General features: G+C 47.5%; 1 protein-coding gene across 2 annotated transcripts in view; it reads left to right on the forward strand.

The window, feature by feature from the left end:
* The first annotated feature begins 7,177 nt into the window (after positions 1-7,177).
* Ptprg (protein tyrosine phosphatase, receptor type, G) overlaps positions 7,178-24,574 on the forward strand; it is a 688,602-nt gene continuing 671,205 nt past the window's right edge. The window contains exon 1 of one of the 2 annotated variants that reach the window (XM_006517956.4): positions 7,178-8,070. In XM_006517956.4, coding sequence (XP_006518019.1) covers positions 7,986-8,070 — 85 coding nt within the window. In that variant the 5' untranslated portion in view covers positions 7,178-7,985. The remainder of the gene's footprint in view (positions 8,071-24,574) is intronic. The other variant, NM_008981.3, reaches the window with a different exon arrangement.

The following is a 24,574-nucleotide window of genomic DNA, read 5'->3' on the forward strand; positions in this document are numbered from 1 at the left end:
CACCTCCAGGTTAGCCCAGTCTAGGACAGTGGTCCAGGCAGGGGCACAGGCTCAGTCAGAATGAGTTTTAGGAAAACAATAAGAATACTGAAAAAGGTCTGCTTTCAACAGGCACTAACAGCCAGATAGGAAGGTGGTGCTGAGGAAGGTGAAGAGAGAGTTTGGAGGCCTTGGATCCAGTCCACCAGCAGCTCACACCCACTGCCTCCTTCCTTTCTTTGCTTTGTTGTACTTTAGTCTTTTGTTATTGGTAACCAGAAGAGCCTTATTTGTCATACTTACATGATTATTTAATTCTACATTTCTTGGTTTTTGAGACAGAGCTTTTTTGTGTAGTCCTGTCTGTTCTGGAGCTTGCTATGGCCTCAAATTCACAGAGCTCTGCCTGCGTCTGTCGCCTGAGTGTAGGATTAAAGGTATGAGCCACCACATCTACTCTGCTTGTTTTTTAAGACAAAGTTTTATGTAGCCACGGCTGTTCTGGACCTCAGACCCACAGAGATCTGCTTCTCCCTGTCTCTTGAAGGCTGACTCTAAAGCTGTGCACCACCACTAATCCCACATTTCTCAAAACACTTTTCAAGATTTATTTATTTTATACTTATGTGTATGTGTACACAAATTCACATATATGTGTATTTGGCACACATATATCTGTGTACCACATGTGTGAGCTGGTGCCTGAGGAAGTCAGGAGTGAACATCCAGGTAATTGTGAGCTGCCATGTGTGTCCTGAACATTTTCTTCTCGCTTTTGTTATACTTTTCCCAAAACAAACATAACTTACTGAATTTTAGTTTTTTCTTTCCTCTCTTTTTCTATTTCTTTTGTAATTTTTTTTTGGGGGGGAGGGGGCAGGCTTAGCCTGCCCTTGAACTTCCAACCCTCTATCTTTACCTCCTAAGGGTTTGTATTAGAAAAGGTGCAGATATCAGTCACCTCTGATGGTTAATCTTGGTTGTCAATTTTACCAATTCTGGGCTCAGCAAAAGCAAACTGCTGGACTCATCTATTAGGACATTCCTTGATTAGGTTATTTGAATGAAAAGACCCACCCTAAGCGTCTCCAAGTGGCTACTGACATCAAAGGAGGTCCACAAGAAAGCTTTGCTTTTTGCCTCATTCCCTTGGCATCTCGCTGACATGTTTATCTATCTTGTTGCTGTTTCTGGTGCCACTGTTCTCCTTTCCCGATACTACAACCCAGCTTTATCAGGCTTCTAACACAACTTCAAAACCAATAACTTCCCAGGACCTCTTCAGGCCTTCAGCATGATGTTGGCTTGCTGAGGTATCCAGTCTCCGGATGGAGCACTTAACAGATTCTCAACCTCTCCATTATGAAGATGGCTGTCTTAGTTAGGGTTCCATTGCTGTGAAGAGACAATACGACCAAGGCAACTCTTATAAAGCACAACACTTAACTGGGGTTGGCTTATAGGTTCAAAGGCTCAGTTCATTATCATCACAGCAGGAAGCATGGCAGCATTCAGGAAGAAACAGTGCAGGAGAAGGAACTGAGAGTTCTACATCTTGATCCAAAGGCAGCCAGAAGACTCTCTTCCACCATGGGTGGTTTAAGCATAGGACACACTTCCTCCAACAAGGCCACACCTACTCCAACAAGGCCACATCTCCTAATAGTGCCACTTCATGGGCAAGCACCACATTAGCCATTGTTAGACTGCCCAGACTATATCATGTAAGGCAACTGTGATGGTTTGAATGACAGGGTCCCCATGAGCTTATTTGTTTGAATACTTAATCCCAATTTAGTAGAACAGTTTGGGAAAAATTAGAACGTGTGGCCAAAGAGTGAGAAGGAGCCAGAAGATTAGAATATACTGCTCAAGTTAGTATGAGACCAAGTAGAGCAACTTTAGTCAGAGGCCAAGAGAAACTAGATTGAAAAAGTCAGTTTGGAGAGGATTTTGAGCCAGAACAGCTGAGTTCAACTATCCAGCCAGAGTTTAGAGAAAACTAGAAAGGGGGAGCTTATTCAGCAGTAAGTCTCAGAAGCTGAAAACATTCTAGGCCTAGATAAGATTGTCTGGAGGCTAGAAGCTCCCAGGATTAGGCCCAGGTTAGCAGACTGAGGCAGTTAAGTGTCAGAGATGACAATTATATGAGGCAATTATAAAAATACTTTTACATTTTCTGATATAAGGTATCATGTAGTTCAGGCTGGCCTTATACCTGCTATATGGTAAAGGCTAGCTTAGAAGTTGTTATATTCCTGCTACCTCCCAAATACTAGAGTTATATGTATGAATCACCACATCTGGGTCCCAACAAAAATACTGAACATAATTGGACTAACTAGAAACGTAGGCAGTCAGGCCAGAGCGGTGAAAGACTCCTGTGGTTAAGATTAGGTGCCTGCACATGCTGATCTGGTGGGTGAACATGGTTGATGTAGTGGGGGCAGGGGGAGGCATAGTCTTTGCAACCATCTGGAGCTCTGCACAAAGGAAAACTGGGATGGTATTTCTAGAAGAAATGGAAGCTGAGCAGCTAGAAAATAACAGATGTTCACTCTCTATCACATTGCTGCGTGAAGAGATAACAGTAATAGCTTACATTTATTAAATGCTTATTAGGTATCTGGCACTGTTCTAAGTACTTTATGTATATTAATTCCTTTTAATCCTCTCTATTTAGAAGTAGAGGCAGTTATTTTCCCATGTTACACATGAGGAAGCTGAGGCATGAAGTGGCTACTCTGTCTGTCATTATGCAAATATAAACAACATCAGAGCTCAGGCTGGCTTGGCAGTCATTGCCCCTAATTGTAGTCTGCATAGATAAATAGCCCCTGACTTAGGATGGTTTGACTTGTGATGCGTTGGCCATGATAGAAAGACAATCAGCATTTAGCAGAAGCCACACTTTAAATGTTGAACCTTGAATTGTGATCTTTTCCCTGACTAAGGCTACGCCATATGATACTTACTGGACATGCTGGGTCCCTGCGGACTTAGGTGGCCTGCAGGTCACAAGGAGAAACAGTGTGCTGTGTTACTAAACTATATCCAATGCTTCTGTGTCTTACAGTGTTTTCTTTTGCTTCCCTTTCTTCAATGTCTTTCTGTCTCTCTTGTCCTTTTATTTTGTGAGACAAAATGTTGATACGAGCTAGGATCATCTGGGAAGGGGTGGGAAGTTAATTGAAGAAGTTTGTCCTGCAGGTGAGTCTGTCGGGGTGTTCTCTTGATTAACGATTGATTCAGGGTATTCTCTGAATTAATGGCTGATTTTATGGGGCCCAGCTGACCTCTCGCAGTGCCACCCCTGCGCAGGTGGTCTTGGGTTGTATAAAGAAACGTAGCTGAGCTGGGCATTGTGGCTCAAGCTGTTAATCCCAGCACTCAGGTGGCAGAGGCAGGCAAATCTCTGTGAGCTGGAGGTCTAAAGAGCAAATTCCAGGATAGCCAGGGCTGTTATACACAGAAACTTTGTCTCCATTAAAAAACAAAACAAAACAAAACAAAACAAAACAAAACAAAAAACCAACAAGAAGTAGCTGAGCAAGTCTTGGGGAGTAAGTCAATAAGCAGCGCCCTCCCCGGCTTCTGCTTCAGTGGCTTCTGCTTCAGTTCCTGCCTCCAGGTTCCAGCCCTGGCTTCCCGTCTCTAGAACTGATGGACTGTTATTTATAAGCTAAATAAACCATTTTCTACTCCAAGTTAGTTTTGTCACAGCAACAGAAACTACAGTAGGACAAGGACACTGTACAGCCCAGGCCAATCTTCCATTTGTGATCCTCCTGCCTCAGTGTTAGGAGTACTGTGATAACAGGTCTGGGGCAGCAAATTAGGCTATTTTTATTTATTGGGCTGTAAGACATCATACAGCAACAGGCATTGGTACTCCCATAGACCTATGGTAGGCAAGGTTCTAATGTGCTCTTCGAGATGCCCACCCTCTGATATGTAACACCCTCTTCATGAGAGTGACTGACACTTGACATTGGATGGTTACTCCCTTGATCCAACTGTCTTCTAGTACAGAAGTGGTGGGATAGTCACGTTTAAGATTCTAGCCAAAACAGAGAATTCTTTTACTGGCTTTGAAGGAAGTTACAAAGATCCAGAGAGCTGAAAATGAAGACATCCTTTGGCTAACAGCCAGCCAGAAACAAGACTGCAGTTCTCTAACCAATGAGATTAGAAGAGAACCTGCCAGCTCCAGAGTCATCCTGCTTTACACCTTGGTTCAGCTCCAGAAAACACCTGAACTCCACACTTCCATGGCCGGCCTGCCCACGCATTGTGAAAAAATAAGTGTAAGCTTATGCTGCTCATCTGGGGGGTGGGATTTGTTATCAGTAGTAGGAGCTTTCCTTCCTAGTTTTTAAGTTGTCAGCACGTTGCCAAGCTCCTTTCTCCAGTTCTGCTCACTGCCTCGTGCAACCCCCATACCAAGGCTGGAACCTGGAGGCAGGAACTGAAACAGAAGCCAGGGAGTGTGCTGTTTATTGACTTATTCCCCAAGACGATTTCGTCGTCGTCGTCGTCGTCGTCTTCGTCTTCTTCTTCTTCTTCTTCTTCTTCTTCTTCTTCTTTTTCTTCTTCTTCCTCTTCTTCTTCCTTCTTCTTCTTCTTCCTCTTCTTCTTCCTCTTCTTCTTCCTCTTCCTCTTCTTCTTCCTCTTCTTCTTCCTCTTCTTCTTCCTCTTCTTCTTCTTCCTCTTCTTCTTCCTCTTCTTCTTCCTCTTCTTCTTCCTCTTCTTCTTCCTCTTCTTCTTCTTCCTTCTTCTTCTTCCTTCTTCTTCTTCTTCTTCTTCTTCTTCTTCTTCTTCTTCTTCTTCTTCTTCTTCTTCTTCTCCTCTTCCTCCTCCTCCTTCTTCTTCCTCTTCTTCCTCCTCTTCTTCTTCTTCCTCCTCTCCTTCCTCCTTCTCCTTCTTCTTTTTTGTTTAATGGAGACAATGTTTCTCTGTATAACAGCCCTGGCTCACCAGGTAGAAGAACAGCAGGTGTGTCTCTAGGTCAGTTTTGTCCACTAAGACTTGAAATTGGGGCTATTCTATTCACTTTGCAGTTGGTTATTGAACACATTTGTATAATAGGCCAGTGAATTTCTGTTGTAAAGTTAAATTAAAAAACAGCCAAGCTCTGACACTAGGCTAGCCTTGAAGTTATGATTCTTCTGCCTTGGCTTCCTAAGTGCTGGGATTACAGGAATGTGCTAATGGGCCTGACTAAAACATTTAGATTTGGAGGGAGCTGATGGAGCTTGATGTGTGCTTTTAATACCATTTTGTGGTAAATGTCAGCCTGGCGTCCCAGGACAGGCACCAGCCCAGAGAGACTAACAGGCATGGGGTCCCATACACTGTAAGAGGCATGGTCATTCACTCTCCATATTGAACAACTGGGGTACTGGCGTTCCTTCTTTGCATTTCACACTTAATGTCTTCTCAACCACCCCTCCATTGACTTTCCCTAGGTGAGGCAGACAGGCTGGCTTGCCCTTATTATACCCAGCACAGAGTGGATGTGCAGTTCATTTGTTGAACCAGCAAACAGAGTATAGAAAGAATTCAGGGTTGCCCAACAGGCAACACTTATGATGTCGCCGACCTCTGTGTGATTCAAGTCCTACCGACTGAGTGTTAAAATACGGAGTCACCTCGAAGGAGGCAGTCATTTGTGCTAGGGTCATTTTAACGTATCCCGCTCTGACTGGCACTGGGATATCCATCCCTCCAACCCATTTTTCAAGGGAACTGGTCATCATGAGCACTCAAGAGCGACCCTCGAGTGCAACAAAACCAGGAAGTGTCAAATTCCAAAGCAAACAGATTGGCCTCATTGCCTAGCACGGGAAGGGTGTTTGCGGGGTTTGGCTAAAGATAGATCTGGGGGCCCGTTCCAGGAACTTCCTGGCATTTACTAGTTTTGCACCCCAAACTTTTCAGAGGTTTTTCCTTTGGAATTGTGGGTGCGAGACTGCTTTCCTAAACAATGCCACAGACTCTCAGAGCATCTGTATAGTATTTGAAAACCGAAAGAACATCCGGTTGAGATGTTTGGGTGGGTGTGGGACAGTGCCGCGTTGCGATGAAACGGCAAGGGGACACTTTAAAAATATGTCCATATCCTTTTCATAGAGTGGCAGAACAACTATGAAAAAAATACAAATGGCTAATTACGTTGGCTCAATTACAAATTTGATGGAAAAAAAAAACCCAAACCAAAACCTGCCTCCCCTCTTTTAGCACCAACGTAGGAGGAAAAAATAGGTTGCTGAAAAGCCCAAGCGATAAAGATCTCTGTGAGAGCCAAGGGACAAAACTCATTACAGATAAACCTAGCCCTTGCATTTCCCCCGGATGCCTCTCCCTGTAGTTTACTTAAGCCGTGTCTCCTAGGACGGCTGCGGGAAACCAGTCCTGCCCCGGGGTGCTGCTTTCCCCTGCCCCGGGTGAGAGGCGCACTTCATTTGCCCTCTGCCTAACCAGGCCAAGTTGCAGCCACCTTCTTCCCGAATCCGGGGGTTGGGAAAACTCCGCGACAGACCTTCGTAGTTTGGGGAAAAGTCCACGACAGACCTTCGTGGTTTGGGAAAAGCCGATGTGGGCCTGGAGCTGGATTTTGCTAGCCTGGGATGGACTCCCGTCCCTTTCCCTATCTCCCAGAGGTAGATTCGAACAATGGAAGCTCGGAAAGGGGGAAGGGGAAACAACAACAACAAAAAAACCTCAATGAAACCTGAGTGCAAAGGCCGCTGGGCTTTGTCTCTTAGCCCGGGAACGCAGCAGGAGAGGGACGCTGGAGGTGCACCCCGTCAAGACACCGTCCAGGTGGTGAGGCCTTACGGAAGTCCCCTCTCCATGAAAATGTAGCTGCTGGTCCTTTCCTCTCCCCCAGATTCCAACCAGACCACCCTTTCCCCCTCCCCCAAGTTCCGGATCCATGAACGAGGTCAGGGATCTCTCCGAATCCGTACTTCGTCTTTAAGAACTCGAAAATGGAGCAAAGCCATGCCGACCCTGGATGGCAGCTGGTCTCTTCCCTGTCTTCAGGGTTACCAGCTCCCCTAAACGCACACCCATAGCCCTAGGCACGCCTGGAGAGGAGAGTAGTGCAAGTCCTTGGAAGCCGGAGCCCAGCACGGCCGCTTTAAGAGACGCGCGCCCCCGCCGGCGGCAGCTCGGGGATGCGCGTCACCGCGCGCCCGTGCTTGCGCGCCCCCGCCGCCGCGCGCCCCCAGCTCGCTCGCTCGCCCGCTCGCCGGCTTTAAAGTCTCTGCCAGGATCCATGCTCACATGTTACTTCCTGTATGGAGGCATGGCCAGTTTCCAGCCCCGCGCTCTCGGTTCCTCCCCAGCCTGCGCCGGAGCCACAACTTTCAGGAGCATGGACTGAAGGCGCCCTCGCCCCGGCGCCCCTCTGAGATCCTTTGTGTTTCCCTGCGCTCCACTGGCCGTTTGTGTTTTGGGGGGCTCTGCGCTCCGCCCCGCCGCTTCCCTCCCTTTCCAGGCTCGCAGACATGCCTCCTTCCTTGCCGGGGCCCTGGAAGGAGCTGCCCGCCTGAAGCCCGGAGCCGCCGCGCCGCGCACAGCCCCGCCGTCGCCCGCTGGTTCTCGGGCTGCGCTGCGCTGCCGACTCAACTTGGGGCTCTTCCGCTGCTAGCCACCGCCACCCGCGGTCCCTGCCTGCTCCGGGCCCCGGGCTCTGCCGCCGTGCGTCTTCTCCTCGCCCTGCCTGTCGGCTGGATCGTGTCTGAGCGGAAAGCAGCCCTTCTCCTCCGAGAGGATCGTCCCTAGCTTGGCTTTGCATTCCCGGTCACTTTTTGAGGTTTTCTCGGGAGCGCTTGGCAGCTTCCCGGATTCCAGCGGGACCGGTGGCCGAGTGTGGGGGGCCCCGTGTGGCGGGCGAGCCGTGAAAGCCTCCAGGCTTAGCGGAGCCTCGCTCGGAAGCAAGAACTTATTCAACAAGTTTACCCCCCCTGCCTTTCTCTTTTCGATGTGCGTTTTCGGACATGCGGAGGTTACTGGAACCGTGTTGGTGGATTTTGTTCCTGAAAATCACCAGTTCTGTGCTTCATTATGTGGTGTGCTTCCCGGGTGAGTGAGGGCCGCCGATGGGACGCGTCTCTGGCCGGCGCGCGGGGTATGCGGAGTTGTCGCCGGGGCGCGGAGCTTGGGCGCCAGTCTAGGGACCGCGGAGAGGGTGAAGGGGGGCCGGGCTACCGAGGAGGAAAGAGAGCTCTGCTTCATTGGCTCCGGCAGTGTTCTAGGAGGCTGATGGTCAGAGAGGGCAGAAGCAGTGGCGGGCTGGAAGGGAGGGTTGGGGACTCAGAGATGTGCTCTGACTGTGGCTTGGGAAGCTTGAAGCATCTGGAGTATGGGAGGGCGGGGGAAGGCGACTTGCTTTGCTGATCCGGAGCTGATCCGGAGGGCTATAGTTGCACGATAGGATGTCTGGGGAGATTGGCTGTGGGAAGGATGCTCTGTTGGTTTGAGTAATATGGGGTGCTCCCGTTGCTTCTGCGGGGATAGAAGGAGCTCATAATCGTGGCTCACTTTGCATCCCTCCGACCCTTTGTAGGGGGGAGGGCGGCGTTTGGGGATGGAAGGCGGAGGCTGGCTGCAGAGAAGTCAGGATGTGGGGAGCAGCCCGCGTTGTAGTCGCCGGGCCGCCTCCTTTCAGCCTTGCTCCCGGCTGAGGTGCGGGCTACGCCTCAGTGCAAGCGGGAGGCAGCTCCCTAGACGCGGGGGGCCTGGGAGCCTCGGGAGAGCAGGAAGCAGTGAGCAGGGAGTTTTTCGCTAGACCCCTGCTTCACTGGGCTCACGGTCCCTTTCTGTATCTTTCTTTTGGGTCCAAGTTCAGGGCGCGGGTCGACAGCTGGGTAGCTTCTGGCGTCCGGGCAGATTTTTTGGCTGTCTGGCGTGCCCTCCCTACTTTCATCTTTGCCCTTTTGCAGGCTGAATGTGCCTGCCAGATCCAGACCCAGACCCGCTTATTTTCTAGCCAGGTTAAAGCTGGAACAATATTGGCCACTCGACAATCCTAAATCACTGCACGTACCAGTGTGCAGCTCGCCGACCCTCCACTTCCAGCCTTCAGCCCACACCCTCCCCCCTCGGTGAGGGCAGAGGCCAGCCGCCTTCCTCTTCTCTTGCAGAGTCGGAGGGCTGCAGCTCAAGCTGCCCAGCTCCTTCCCAGTGGGTGAAGGCCACGTCCTCTTTCCTGGCTCAGGGAAAGAGGTGGGAGAGGGCGCGATTTGCTTTTCTTTCCTCGATCTCTTAAGGACAGAACACCCGGTTTTTCTGCTTTCTCATCTGCCTGTTCTGGAATATTTGGAGGCGGCGGTTATTCTAATCAAGAAATAAGAAACGTGCCACAATGTTTCGGTTTTCCTTGGTTAATAGCAGCCTGTGTTCTGGCTGCCACAGCGCGGGGTTTTGGTACAGCGGGTACCCCCAACCCTATGGTGCACCTAGGAGCCAGGCTCGAGGACCTCGCTGTTCCCGGCGATCCTCTCTAAGGGGATTGGCAGCGAGTGGTCCCTTCTTTGAAGGTTTGAGGGTGGTTGCGAGGAACAGAGGGCAAAACACTGCGGTTCTTCGGCTCCTTTTCCTCGGCGCTTATTCCTCTCTCTGGGGCTGTCTACAGAGCTCGGTGAGGGTGCGCGCGCTTACTCACTAGGAGGCCTGGGGTTTACCCTCTCGGGTCCTGTCTCTATGGAAGTAGACGCTGAGGAGCATCTCCTCTGAGAATCAGCACCCTTCTCCCTTGGCGACCATCGGGCAACATTTGTTTTTATCACTGCCTTTGACTAAACCTCCCTCCCTCCCTTGTCAGGGACTTGCCAGCTGAGTGCGCTCGGGTGCACCTGGGGTTGAGCCTAGTAAGGGTCACTTTTTAATAAGGGCGATGGGAGGCAGCCTTGCAAAACAGAAATTTCCAATTCCATTTCTGGCTAACCTCCCCAGGCTGTAGCCAGTGTTTCTACAATGATTTTCTCCCCTCTGGTGTCTGCAACGCAGTATGGGACCGATAGGGATGCCGCCTTGTTAAGGCTTGGTCCATTTCAGTTTTCCTCATTTTCCGTCCTGTTCAGGCTTCGAGGTAACTAGCCCGTACCCTCAACTGGGAGCGGAGGGGTATTTGTTAGAGGTACAGGGAAGACAGCTTTTGGAATCAGGCAGGCAAAGTTAAAATGTCACAGCCCTGGGAGATGCTATGCTGGCTTCAGGTTTTCCGAGGATGGTGGGGTGCCGCTGGGCCCCAGGGGGCGCCCCAGAGCCACCCGTCAATCTTCTGCCTCCACTAGACCGGCTCAACCACCTGCAAACTAAGGGGTCGGGGCGCGTACGTCCAGGTGCCCAGACTGGGGGTCTGCGACATCTGGCGCTAGGCGGTGCCTGCAGCTCGATGCTGCCGCCCCTGGTAGGCTACAAAACCCTTGGGGACCGTTGTTCGCTTTGGGACCCAGCGCTTCTTGCTGCCATAGCCTTGGAAACAAACCTATTTTAACTAACCATTTTAGCTTTTGGTTTTCAATTAGGTTTCTCCTTGTGAGTTCTTACCCAAAATCTCGTATTGGTTATTTTTTGTTTGTTTTTAGAATCCCACTGACTTCTCAGCTGCATGTGAGCCCCCATTTCCCGTTCAGAATTCAGTTACTGTGTTTTAGGGAGGCCTTTGGAAGCAGCTAGGGCTTGGCTGTTTTCCAGCGGTCGGAAGCAGGGTTATAGCTCCGAACAGTGCGGGGAGTGTGGGATTCCTGCCACAGCTGGTGCTACAAACGATGACTTCGAAGTGCTGAGGGGAAATATCAAACATGATAGTGGACACTGTATTTTTCTAAGTCTAAAACACTAGTATGGGAAAAACATGCAACAACATAGTGGATTCCTAGATATTTCCTCCAAAGTCTCAACAGTTCTCAGGGTTTTTATCCAGACTCTCAACCTTCACAACAGTGTGTGAGAGCGGGGGCTTTAACAGGAGCTGGACGGAGCACTGGAGCCCTTGATCCTCCTTCCTGCCTTCCAGCGAGCCAGGGTTACATGCCCAGTATCAACATATAAGTTTAAATACAATTTGAGTGTGGTTGATTTAAATATTTGGTCTTTATCCCTGTACGTTGGGAACTGAACCACCTCTGACATGATGTAAAGTATATTACTTGAAAAGATTAGTTTTTGTTCCCCACAGAATCTATATTTGCATTGTTTAGCTATTCATGCAGAATCATAAAAAACATTTTCTTTTTTCCTTTGGCCCTCAAAGTAATGCTCTTTGATTTTGGTGTTCTGTGTCATGATGACATTACATCTGTTATGTGGTTGGAAGACTTCAGAAGCAGGTGCCTGACTGTTTTTGGTCTGGATGTGTCCACATCCGACCCACATCCGATGTCCAGTGACACCTGATTGGTCAGCAGCAGACTTTTCCACTTACTATGTATGCCATTTTGGTGTCTCAGTGGCCATCACCGGACTCCTTAGGCAGTGACAGGAACGGAGTTCGGAAGTCCTCAGTCTGCCTCTCCAAAGCGGGGTGAGATCTGGAAGGTTTCTCGTTCCACCTCAGTCGAGTCTTGTGAGAGAGAAGACTTCCAAAATGAAGGGGTATCTTGGAAAGAGGAGTGGTTGACCTGAAGAAGGGGCATTCAGTGGAAGAGCTTTGAGTAGCACTGTTTATACGGAAGCAGAGACTACATTTCTTACATGAAGCTGTCCAGGGAATATTGGTGGTTTAATGCTTTAAGAAAAGGGAAACCCCAAGAGAAAACCAGCCACAAGACCAAACAAGCCCAAACCACCCTTCAGATTTAGCATTTCTGTTGCTCCTGAGTTCACATTAAAATCACCTGCATGCATGGACTTGTTGAAAGGAACGTTTGTGCCCTACTGAGCCTTGGACTGCCTCTTCTTCCTGCTCTCATTTTCCTGTGGCCAGCTCTTTAGCCACCGAAGAAGTGTGGCACCCCAAGCCTTGTCCGGGCAAGAAAGGCCATGGAACCAAGCAGGTGGGCTGGCCTGTAACACATGTCTTCTGGGGTAAAAAGAAGGCACTCTTTTATTCTTGGCAGCGTTTATTTTGTGTTTCTGTCTAGTGTTTTAATGGTAGCCTGTGGCCAATGCCATGCAAGGTGCAGATGAACACTTTCATCTTGGGCCATATCTCTTTACAAGAAGACCTCAGGGTATAAAGTTCCATCTACAGTGGTGAAGCCTTCTGGTCAGCCTGGGATCTACCTTCGTTCCAGGCTGACCATTCTTGGATGGATGCTGAATGGTTACCATTGGCCCTTGAATTCTGTCTTTTCTGGTGCAGGGAATAAAAGACATGTATTTCTAGTAATAAAGCAAAGCCAAGGAAGAAGTTCTCTGTGCTCAGTTCTTCCCCTGCACTTGATCCAGGTCAAGGCAGTAGCCAGTGCAGGAGAGGGAGGGGCTCATGGAGTGAACCTTGTTCTCAGAAGAGCAGGTTCTCAGCAGGCCTGGGATTTGGCTTTGGTTGCTGGGCTTGGGTCAGCACTAAATGGGATTATCTTCTACCAAGGTTGCCTTCTCTGGACCTGCAGGAAGTGTTGTCTGTGGTCTTTAGATTACAGTCCTTCAGCACTCAGGAGGCAGAGGCAGGAGGATCTCTGTGAGTTCAAGGTCAGCCTGGTCTACAAGCTGAGTTCCAGGTTGGGTGGGCTCTTTTACACAGAGAAACCCTGTCTCGAAAACAAAACAAAGCAAAGCAAAGCAAACAAAACAAAACAAAACCAAACAGAACAGTTCTGTTTCTAGTCTCAGAAATGAGATCAGCCATGTTGCTGGCTGAGAACTTCATGACAGTTCTCTGTGCCATCAGAATCAAGTGTCCCTTTGTGAAAGACTACTTGATATCAATTTCATTTTAAATTATTTTTGATATTGCATTTATGTGGTATTGTACATAAAAAAGGGTGTCATTGTGGCTTTGGGTTTTAAGTTTGATTCCTAGTGTTGAAAAAGAAAATCTAAAAAAGGTAAGAATGTTTCAAAATCCTGTATTTATTACAGTCCTTTCCCTCCAGTTTTTGAGTTCTTTGGTTCCAAAGTCTCAGAACTAGATAAATAGTAATCTCTTTAAAAGATTAGTATCTTGTAGCAAGAGTAGATGAATTATACTTTGAGCAAAGACCTAGGTGGGCTTGAAATGTAGTTCAGTTGATAGAGAGCTGGCCTGGCATTCGGGAAGCGGGGCTTGGACCCCAGCTTGCATAATCTAGGCATGGTGCACTTGGGAGGTGGAGGCAAGTGTGTGTGTGTGTATGTGTGTGTGTGTGTGTGTGTGTGTGTATGTGTGTGTGTGTGTGTATGTGTGTGTGTATGTGTGTATGTGTGTGTGTGTGTGTGTGTGTGTATGTGTGTATGTGTGTGTGTGTGTGTGTGTGTGTATGTGTGTATGTGTGTGTGTGTGTGTGTGTGTGTGTGTGTGTGTGTGTGAGAAGTTCAAGGTCATCCACAGGTACACTGCAAGATTGAAGCTACCTTACAGTAAATAGACCCTGGTATACTCACGCGTGCGTGCGTGCGTGCGTGCGTTTGTGCGTGGTGCGCGTGAGCGCAACAGATTCATGGTTCACTCATACCGTGGAAAGGACTTTTGTTTTGTTTTGTTTGGACAGGGGCTCATTGCATTAACTCAGGCCTGGAACTTGTAATATGTAGACCAAGTTGGCAACAAACATAAAGATCCACCTGCCACTGCCTGTGTAGCACAATGTCCAGCTGGGAAGTGGATTCTTAGCTTTCTCAGTGGTGGCTGTGCAGTGCAGTTTTAAGTATTGGTGGAAGGTTGAGCATCCTTTAGGGACACCTAGCCTTGCAGGGGGTGTTTTACTTAGTATCAGTTGTAGCAAAATGTTTGGTGTTTTGACAGGAAAAAAAAAACAAACCATTTTGATGTATGATGTCTCCAGGTCTGTGTAAGCTTGAGGGTTTTATGACGAGTGTGCTAGATGGGACTAATATTAAAAACATTTCAGAAAATCTGCATGAAGGGATGATGATGAGGAACTCGGGCTGATTGCTGCATGTGCCTGCTTTCTCTGGGCCTGGGCAATGACTGCTCTTCTTGGGGTCAGCCGTAGGAGGCAACTCACTTTGCTTGAGAACTTTCCTTCCTGTCAGTCATTCAGTGAAAGCTACTGTACTGTTTAACCATACATACAAAGGGAGAGAGCTTTTAGAAGCCTGGAACTTGTTAATGGTTTATTGTTGTTGTTAGCATCATTTATTCCCTAACCTGGGTTGTACAAGAATATAGGGAAGTTGGTAGAAATTTGTCATCCAGAGACAATGTGCCTCTGCCATTGCTAGCGGTGGTGCCCTAAGCAAGTCCGTTTTCTTTTTCTCTGCCTTATTCCTCTCTCTCCATTTATGAGAAGGAATAGTGTTAGTATCATGTCTCCTAAAGTCTTTGTGAAGTGTGAGGGGAAAACGGTGCTCAAGGCTGTAGCACTGTGCATAGTAAATAATAACCCAATAAATCAACCATTTTCCTTTTATGCATGTGAGAGTTTACATAGGAATGGGAGGAGAAAACTGGGCCGGAAAAGGAGGACTCTTTAGTTAGGTGCCTGCTTTCTTTGACATGCAAGTGCTGAAATCTGAGATGGTCTTTGTCCACACTCTGATGGCTAAACTTCCTGGAGGCCCGAGATATCAATCTTTCTGATCCTTGAAAGACAAGGAGTGGCTTACATGCACCCTGGGGGGTCAGTGTGAGCCCGCTGCAGACAGATGTTGATGTGGGGTGTTGGCTCAATTATTCTCAGCTTTATAATTGGGACCGGGTTTCTTGGTGAACCTGGGGCTCTCCTGATTTGGCCTCACCAGGATTGGTATTACAGATTTGGGCCACAGAGGCAGGCTTTTCATATGGATCCTGGGATTCCAAACTCCGGTCTTCATGGTTGCGTCAGACAGACACATCACTGACTGAACCTTTGCTCCACCCCCTCCGTGAGCTCTTATCGTGTGCTTCTTGCTCTGTAACTGTCTTTGGGTTTTAGTGGGATGGATTAAGAGGGTGCCAGCAGTGGTATTGAGGTATTTGCTCTCCTTTTGCACCCAGGTTGCACTTTAGCAGACTTGGATGTTGTGCAGGAGATACCATGCCAGCCACAGCTCCTGCCCTCTCCCCCCAGTTCCGAAGGCCCAAGTCAGCACAGCACAGTGGTTTTCTGGCCAAACAACAAAATGTGATTTTAAACTTGAGCTATTTTGGGGGAGTAGCAAAGTGACACAGTTGGCTGCTGAAATCTAACAACTAAAAAAGAAGAAACTAAAGCACAGTTCATGGAATATGTAACACTTCCTCAGGAAATAGGACAAGTGCTCTTATTTTGGGCCTGTGATACTATGTTTCTGACGAGCAAAGAGGCAGGCTGCTGGATCAGGCAGTGGGTATATACTTTTGAGGAATTCCTATCAGTTACTATGTGACTCCAAAAGCTGTCTGGTTTCTCATGCCGACTGCCTCATAAAGTCTTCAGCAGCTTAAATCAGATCGGTACATTTATCTGGATGGATTTGCATGAAGGACACAGCCATTAGCATTTTACCAGGCCTAGGAACAGAGTCTAGATGAGTGAGGAAATACTGTTATCTTTCAAGATCTTTCCTAACTTAAATCATGTATTTATTTAGTGTGTGTGTATTTGTGCATGGCGTGTGCCCGTGTGTGCCCGTGTGTGCCCGTGTGTGTGTGTGTGTGTGTGTGTGTGTGTGCGCGCGCGCGCGCGCGCGCGCGCGCGCGCAGTGCAAGTGGAGGTCAGAGGTCATCCTTTCATGCTACTCCTTAGGCATTATCTACCTTTTTTTTGTTTGTTTTGTTTTTTTGTTTTTTCGAGACAGGGTTTCTCTGTGTAGCCCTGGCTGTCCTGGAACTCACTCTGTAGACCAGGCTGGCCTCGAACTCAGAAATCCACCTGTCTCTGCCTCCCAAGTGCTGGGATTAAAGGCATGCACCACCACTGCCCAGTATCTACCTTGTTTTTGAGATAAGGTCTCTCCTTAGCTTGCAGCTTGTCCACTAGACTAGGCCAGGGAGAATCAGGGAGCCACCTGACTCCACCTCCCAAGCACTTGAGTTCACAAGCTTGTAAGACCATGGACATCTTGTGTACTAGAATTCCGGGGATCAGACTCATGTCTTCTAGCATGGAAGGCAAACACTTCCCCAACTGAGCCACACTCCCAATCCTTCTAGATAGTCATTTTAAGATTTTTAAGAATTGTCAAGATGATGGCCTAGAGAAGGCTCAGGAGTTAAGAGTATACTGCAGGGGTTTCCTGCCTTTGGCACGGTTGAAAGCTTTAGTTATTTGGATAGAGTGCATAGTGTCTCTGAATTTGTTGGTGGTAATGTAAATTATGTAAATAATATAAAATCATTTGGTTTGTGTCTTAGTTAGGGTTTTATTGTTTATACATTGAGCATGGCAACTTTTATAAAGAAGAGCATTTATTTGGGGGCTGGCTTACACTTCAGAGGTCTAGTCCATCCTCATCATGGTGGGAAGCAAGGTGGCATATAGGCAGTCATGGTGCTGGAGAAGGAGCAGAGAGTCTAGGTCTTATTCTGTTGGCAGGAGAAGTGAATGCTTTTAGACCTACAGGGAGGCCATTTTATTCAAACCACTACAGTTTGTAATTCGAGATCTGTTTTGTAGTTGAGAGTGGACCTTGCCTAGGAGACTTAGCCAGCCCTAAGCTGTGATCCTCCTGACTCAGCCTCCTCCTGAGTGAATGCTGGCACTGTAGGTATCTGCCACCACACCCAGCTCTTTTTGTAATTTGAGAACCAGCTGGAGCTTTGACTACTGTGCCTTTCATTATCCTACACCTCACAGTGGTGGGCTGTAGGTTCTGAGTCACCCAGGCTTGGGGAACGGGGCTGAGGGAATTAGTTGGACTTGGCAGGAGATAATGTGGGTTCTGGGATTTTTCTTCTGGAGTGTAAAACTAGCTGTAAGGATCCTACTTACCAGCTGTGGGATCCTACTCAAGACATTTATTTTCTTCCTTCTTTCCTTTCCTTTGTGGGTGGTGGGAAGGATCTCATGTAACCCAAGTTGGCCTTGAACTCCTGATCTTCTATCTTTTAGCCATAAGAGTTGTGTTGAGACTTGAATCCATGACGCGATTCAAGTGGGAGTTCTATTGGCTGCACCACATCCTCAGCCTACACTTTGATGTCTTTTGAGTTTATTTTTCTCATCTTTAGCTAAACCATTTCTAAGATTCTTTTGCAGTTTTAAAGTTCACTGGAACCTCGGGAGGGTTGTGACCTTTGTGTCCTATGCACTCTGTGGGGCACAGTGCCTGCTAACCTTTTCCTGGGTTGGCTTTCTTGCTATAGGGTGTTTCTGGGTGGGGTGGTCTCTGGGGCAGGGGACTGGCTTGGTAGTACAGGCCTGTAATCCTAGTGAGGTGAAGCTAAGCCGGGAGCATGGCAAACTTAGTGAGACTTTTCCTCAGAAGATAAAAAGAGGGCCGGAGGTGTTGTTCCATGGTAGAACTCTTACCCAGCGTCCTTGAAGTCCTAGGTTCATTCTTTAGACTGAAAAGAAATAAGTATTCTCCCTGGGGGTGGAGAGATGGTTCAAAGGTTAAAACCCATACTGCTTCGGCCAAGGGTTAGAGTTTGAATCCAAGCACACACAATAGGTTGCAAGTCCAGCTGCAGGGCTTCAGGTCTCCATCGGTACCTACACACAGTATGCATTGACCCCCTCATACATACAATAAAACAATAAACAATACAAACAATAAAAACAACCTTGTAAAAAAGGAGTCCTCTCTCTCTGGTATCATTATTGCTCTCTCTTCTCTCCTAGTGAGTGGGTCCAGGATGGCTATAAATGTGTCCGCACCCCTCCCATGCCCGGTACTGGGGAATGAACCCAGGGCCTGTGCATGGTAGGCATACTGTCCATGGCTGATCTGACCTTTGTTTTTCCTTTCTTTTTAGAAACGTACTGATGGGGCTGGAGAGCTGGCTCAGTGGTTATGAGCACTTACTGCTCTTCCAGAGGACCTGGGTTTAGCCTCATGTCCCTACACTGTAGCTTACACCACCTGTAACTAGATAGAGTTTCAGTGAATCCAAATTCCCTTGTGACCTCTAATGGCTGCTCCTTCATGCATGCATACATACACTCAGGCACACACACACACACACACACACACACACTCAAAGCAATCATACCAAAAAACTAAAACAAAACCCCAGATAACTAGCACCTGTGGGACGGGCTGGTGATACAGTTTCAGACAAGAGGGCCATTGTCCCTGATTCCTGCCTGCAGCCTTGCTAGTTACTCTCACTTGACAGTGAGGTGGGCAGGGCAAAAGTATTCCAGGGTTTGACCTCATGACCTTGTTCAGAACAGGAGCCTGACCCATACCTGGTGGGAACATCGTCTAGATGACCTCTGGCCTTGAGGACTGGCAGGAATGAGTGAGGCTGGAGGCTGGAGTGAGTCCCTGGCTTTTCTGCTGTGAGACTGAATAAGCCCTGAGAAGGGAAAATCTAGTCCTGTTGAGCGTCAGTACAAAATGTCACTTCAGACAGGGCTTGGAATCTTGACTGCTACTTAATCCTGCAGACTGTTACAACATTTCTTTCTCCTTCTTGGCCTGTTTCGTCACTGTTCATATCGAGTTGGTACTAATCAATGAAACAGGATTGTAAGAGCTGAGTACTTCTCTCCTTGGCTATTTATTGATTTCCCTAAATTGAAAAGTATGTTAGGTCGGTCTTTGGATACTGCAACCTTGCCTTGACCTCGTGACATAGCCAAGGATGATCCCATCTCCTGTCTCCACCATGGAGGGTGGGGAGTAGAAGACTATGTTACCGTGCCCCACTTCTGTGCTCTGGGGAGAAGCTAACCCATGGCCTGAGCATGCTGGGTAAGCAATCTCCCAACCAAGCTATACCCCTGCTCCAAATTTTCTTTGGAGATAAGGCCTTACCGTATAGCTAAGGTTAGCTTAGAACTCAGGATGCCCCAACTTCTTTGCCTCATGGGTTCTAGATTACATGGGCTCTAGACTTTTGACTGAACATTCAACCTTATTGATCCTGAAATACAGCTCAAAAGCTTTATGTTTGCTCACATCAACACAGTTTTTGGTGGCTTTTAAATTTTACGGATGTTTTTTGCCTGCATGCATGTCTGTTTGGCACACACATGCAGTGCCTGAGGAGGCCAGAAGAGGGCTGGTCAGAGTACTGACTGCTCTTCCAGAGGACCTGGGTTTGATTCATAGCACCCACAGGGTGGCTAACAATGTCTATAACTTCAGTTCCAGAGGCTCTGATGTCATCTTCTGGCCTCTGAGAGCACCAGGCATGCATGCGGTGTACAGACGTACATGTAGCCAAAACACCCTTACACACAAACTAAAAAGTTAAAAAAAATCCACAAAATAAAAACTAAAAAAAAAAGGGGGGGGGTATTTTACATTGATTCAGTCAATAAATATCTTCTGGGAACCCACAGCTTGCCTGGCAGGTTTGAGGGCACCTTGCAGACAGTGGTGGTCACATAAGCTGCATGTTCCTGCCCATGCAGCAGCTTCTTATGAAAGGGTTACTCATTACAGTCGGGGAGATGAAAGCACCAGGAGTCCCTATTCTTACCTGGCAACACCCTCAGGCTGGCAGTACTCGGAGGCTGCCCCTAGGGATGGGGCACACACCTGGCCCACAGTGGTTATTTACAACACTAGGCTGGTCTCTTGAGGTGTTTGCTGCTTTGGTGTGGGTGACCTCTCACCGAGGGAGGGACAGTGTTTCTTTCAAGCTGTGTAGGGTTTTGCATTGCGTGGACTGGTTGTGTGCACTTGCTTACACACAGGTGTATTTTTGAGTGTGCGCTCCTTGCTGCTGATGTGACTTCATTCCTGTCAGTCTGGCATGTAAAGCCAGGCTCAGCTGTCACAGTCGTCCTGCTCCCTTTTTTGCTTCACACATGTCATGCTATCTGAATATCTCATAGTAGTGTGCTGACTTCTATTGGTGAGTTTAGTAAATGTGGGCTTGGTCAGCTGAAACCAGGGACCTGAGAAAATTTCATTTGGTTTCCAAATTAACGCCATTGTGGCTTTCCTACCCTCCAACTTCCTCAGTCTGGGATGACTTGGATGAGGTTCTTTGAAGCTTGTAGTCAATGCAGTAAGGACTGAGAGATAAACAGAAGAGATGCAGCTCTAGTGGGCTGCTTGCCACTTCATTTTTTCATACTTATCTCTACCTTTTCCAGATTTTAATAAGTGAATTTTTTAGTGGTAACAATCTCATATCTTGCTCTCTATTCATTGTAGGTGTGTGCGTATGTGCGTGCATGCACGTGTGTCTGCTGTGTGTGTGTGTGTGTATGTGTGTGTGTGTGTGTGTGTGTGTGTACTCATAAGGAGGCCAGAAGAAGCCATCAGATGTCCTGTCTTATTCCCATGAGATAGACTCACATGGAATCTGGAGAGACACTACCAGCCACCGAACTTCAGTGATTCCTCACCCTTCCCCAAACAGCATGCTCCCAGTTCTTTTTCCCCTCTCAAAATGGGTGCTGGTGTCGAACTCAGTCCTCTTGCTTGCGCATCGTGTGCCCTATTCAGCCTTAAATCAAGAGCAACATGTAGAGCCTGAGCTTTGTATTGAGGTTGTGGCAGCTTTTGACTGACAGATGGAAGGTGGGAGGGACCTGCTGAGATGCTCCTGAGCCCACATCCCTCTTTCCCTCTGCTGGGTCTTCAGTGTTGAGTGGCAGCTATTGTAGTTGAGGACTAACTAGGTGAAGAAGAGGTGTATCTTCCAACTGGGTCCAAGGCCATTTACTGAGCTCCAGTAGCTTTGTCTGTTCTGGGACCTCTTGTTTGTTTATCTTATCTTCTTAGGAGTTGCATTACCCAAGGTTACCCAAGGTTCGTAACAGAATTCTGAGGGTAAATGTCATGGTGGGCCGGGCAGTGGTGGCGGATGCCTTTCCCAGCACTTGGGAGGCAGAGGCAGGCAGTCGAGGCCTGCCTGGTCTACAGAGTGAGTTCCAGGGCAGCCAGGGCTACATGGAGAAACCCTGTCTCCAATAAAACAAAAACAAAACAAAACAAAACAAAACAAAATGTCATGGTGGTTGAAGTCCGTCTTTAAGAGTGAATACTAGCTGGTCGGAATGATGGACACTGTAAGTCCAGAGTATAGGATTGCAAGTTCTAGGTCAGCCTGCTCTATGGAGTGAAAACTTGGAGAGAAAGAGAGGTGAGGTGGGGGGAGGGAATTTGTACCTTCTGTTGTTGGCCCACACGGTGTCTAAGCCAGTTATATTCTGATTACAAAGCATCTGTGTTTGGAGCAGCAGGGTCAAGGGTCATGTGATGGTGTGTGTTCTGCTGCCCACTCTTTTCTCCCATTCTTTGTGTGTGTGTGTGAAGTAAATTCTATCTAACTAGTGGTCAGTGTGTCAAGAGTGACTTTGGTTTTAGGATTCGTCAGAACTTGGCACTGTCATTTCTGCTGATTGCTTTAGGAGGAGGGACGAGGGGTCGGTAGAGGGTAGCAGACTGAGCCTCAGCTGATGGAATGCAGACATGGAGTTGATCTGTTGTCTTGAAATGGCTTTGGGCAGGCTGTCCAGGAGAAGGGCTTGTCACAGCTGATTTTTCCTTCAGGTGCTAGCTGACTACGTTGTTTACTACCTTGGCTGTGGCTTGCATTGACCAGTGTATCGTGATGACAGCAGATGTGTGTGGACAGAGACCACGGTTTCTAGAGTGCACAGATGCCAGCCCTGTTTTATTTTGTATTGCCCCCTTGTTTTCTTTTCTAAAGCAAGCTATTTTCTTTTACTACACGTGGATAAAGGCCATTAGTGGAGAGTGTGCAAAATCTTTGAGTTATAAGCATCAGTCCCTCATTTTCTCAATTGGCCAATTTGTAAGAAGCCCCTGAAATTAGTCACCATAATAGAGTTGGGTAGGTTGGCATGAGAGATCTCTCTGCACATACTTTCTTTAGGTTGTGATTTATAGAAGCTCAACTTTTCCATTAGTGAAGTTTCTTACTTGATAGGAAGTAGCTGCTGGTCTTGAAATTTCTGCCTTTCCTCTTGATACAAAATGGAGGAAAAATTGATTCCTAGAAAAATCTAGGTAATGTACTGGTGCTCTCACCACATGAATGGAGGAGGCTGTGGAGATGCTTCTTGCATGCTTGGTGGCCTTTGAGCAGGGTTCTGAGGGACCGAGAGAGCAGAGGGAAATGCTTGTGTTCAGCATTATCCTTCTCTGTCTTTGCCTAGTGGCTCGCCTTTATTGGTTTTTCTTGCCTTTCAAATGGAAACAATGGGTTTCAACCTTCTAGATTCCTCAGAAGAATCAAGTGAGACATGGCTGCAAATGGCCAGAAAGGAGCTGTGTATGTAGAATGTTGTAAAGGGCCCTGCTTATAAGAGCTGTTGCTTGGGACTTACTGTATCAACTAGTTCTTCTTCACTGTGACCAAATAACTATCACAAACAGCTTCTGGGAGAAATTACTTATTTTGGCTCATAGTTTCAGAGCAGTCAGCCCATGGTGAACCAGATGGTAAGGGAGAACAGAATGGCTCAAACCGTGATAGCCAGGAAGCAAAGCAAAACAAAAGACACATAGCAAGAGCATACAGCAAGGGGCCCTGCCAACTCTGACACACCACAGTCTCCCCAGTGTTTCAACTAGTCCAACCTCCCAGTGATGACATCATATTGTTAATCCATCAATAGATTAATCTATTGATTAGGACAGAGTCCTTACAGACATGCCCAGAGCTGTACGTTAATCTCCGAAGTGTTTCACATCAGGCCAAGTCAGTAGTCCCAGGAATGCTTGCCTAAGTGTGCTCTCAATGCTGTGCAGTTCTGTGGAGAGGGGAGTGAGCTGGAGTTCAGGGAGAGCAGAGACCCATGGCTGACAAAGCAGCTGAGGAGCTGGCTTCCTGGATGCCTCCAGGCTTGGCTCTGCCTTCCTTGAAGAGCAGGGAGTAGGGACATCTTTCTCTTGGGCAAAATTTTGTCAGGATTTCTGTTGCTGTGACCAAATATCTAAGACATTGATTGCCACCTTCAGTAGGGGAGATTGTATTTCGATCTTGTGATTGACTTCATAGGTTTTAGTCCATGGTTGCTTGGCTTGTTACTTGGGACAGGGATGAAGGTAGAATGTCATGGGGCAAGTCTATCACAGTGTGGTGGCTGAGAGAAGGGGGACAGGGTCCTGGTGTTCCCTTCAAGGACATGCTTCCTCCACCCTAGCACCCATCCTTCCTGTAGGGTACATCTACAGTGCAATGGAGGAGTGACCAAACCTTTAACACATGGGACCTCAGAGAGACTTCCAACGGTAGCAGCTGCTAAGGCTTGAGTTGCTCTGTTTTTTCATCAGCGTGAAGGACAGGTCTATAGGACCAGGCTTTCTTCCTACTTAATACTCTTGGTATACTATGCCAGTTTATCCCTGAAATTATCAATGTGAAGAGGATGCTTACATGTTGTGAGATAGCTCTACAGTAATATAGGCCCATCATGACCTCAGGGTGCATAGGGAACGACTCATTCAAAGAAACATAGCACCTAATGGCTTCTTTCTACACAGGGGCCAGGGGTTGGTATTTGAGTTCAGGGTTCTCATTTCTGTAGACGTGGCAGACTTTGCTAATCAATCATAAAACTATTTGCTTTTGAAGCCTGAATGAGGGCTTAGAGATGGCACAGGGGAGGACTTTCATGCCATCCCTGGGCTATACTAAGACACACCCAACCTTCAAAAACAGCAGAATAAGTACAAGCATATCCATTGGGCTTTTATACCCTTGTAAATACACACATACACACACCACACCACACACACACACACACACACACACACACACACAGACACACACACACACACACACACACAGACACACACACACACACACACACATACACACACACACACACACAGACAGACACACACACACACACAGACACACACACACACACAGACACACACACACACACAGACACACACACACACACACAGACACACACACACACACACACACACACACGGGTAATTTTTAAGATTTCCTGGTCCGTGAAATTGCATTGGTTTCATATTTGACTCAGGTTTGTTTATTCGGGAACAAAGAATCCAATCTCTTGATGGCAGTTACATCATATTCTAATTGGTGAGATCGGCTGATAGAGGGAGGCTTAGGGATCTAAAATTACTCACCTATTTTCCTTCTCTTCAGAGCCCAGAGGTTTTGCATCAGATTATGGCTCTTGTAGGACTGTTTGTATTCTGAAGTGACACCTCTTTGAATTCTTAGCTATTTAAGTTAAGTGTTAAGTACAGGTTTAGTGACTGCAGCTTTTAAAACCGTGACTGACTTAACGGATTCCGCTCCTCTGTTTATGCCTGGTGAAGTATCTTGTGTTTACTGTGAATACATTCATTGGTACCTTTATGGTAGTCTGTCTCTCAGAATTTGATTGGTCCTTTGGTGGGTGTTATTTTTATGAAAGGAAACTGGAGAGGAGAGATG

The sequence above is a fragment of the Mus musculus genome, chromosome 14 (assembly GCF_000001635.26).
Source record: "Mus musculus strain C57BL/6J chromosome 14, GRCm38.p6 C57BL/6J".
Taxonomy (NCBI): Eukaryota; Metazoa; Chordata; class Mammalia; order Rodentia; family Muridae; genus Mus; species Mus musculus.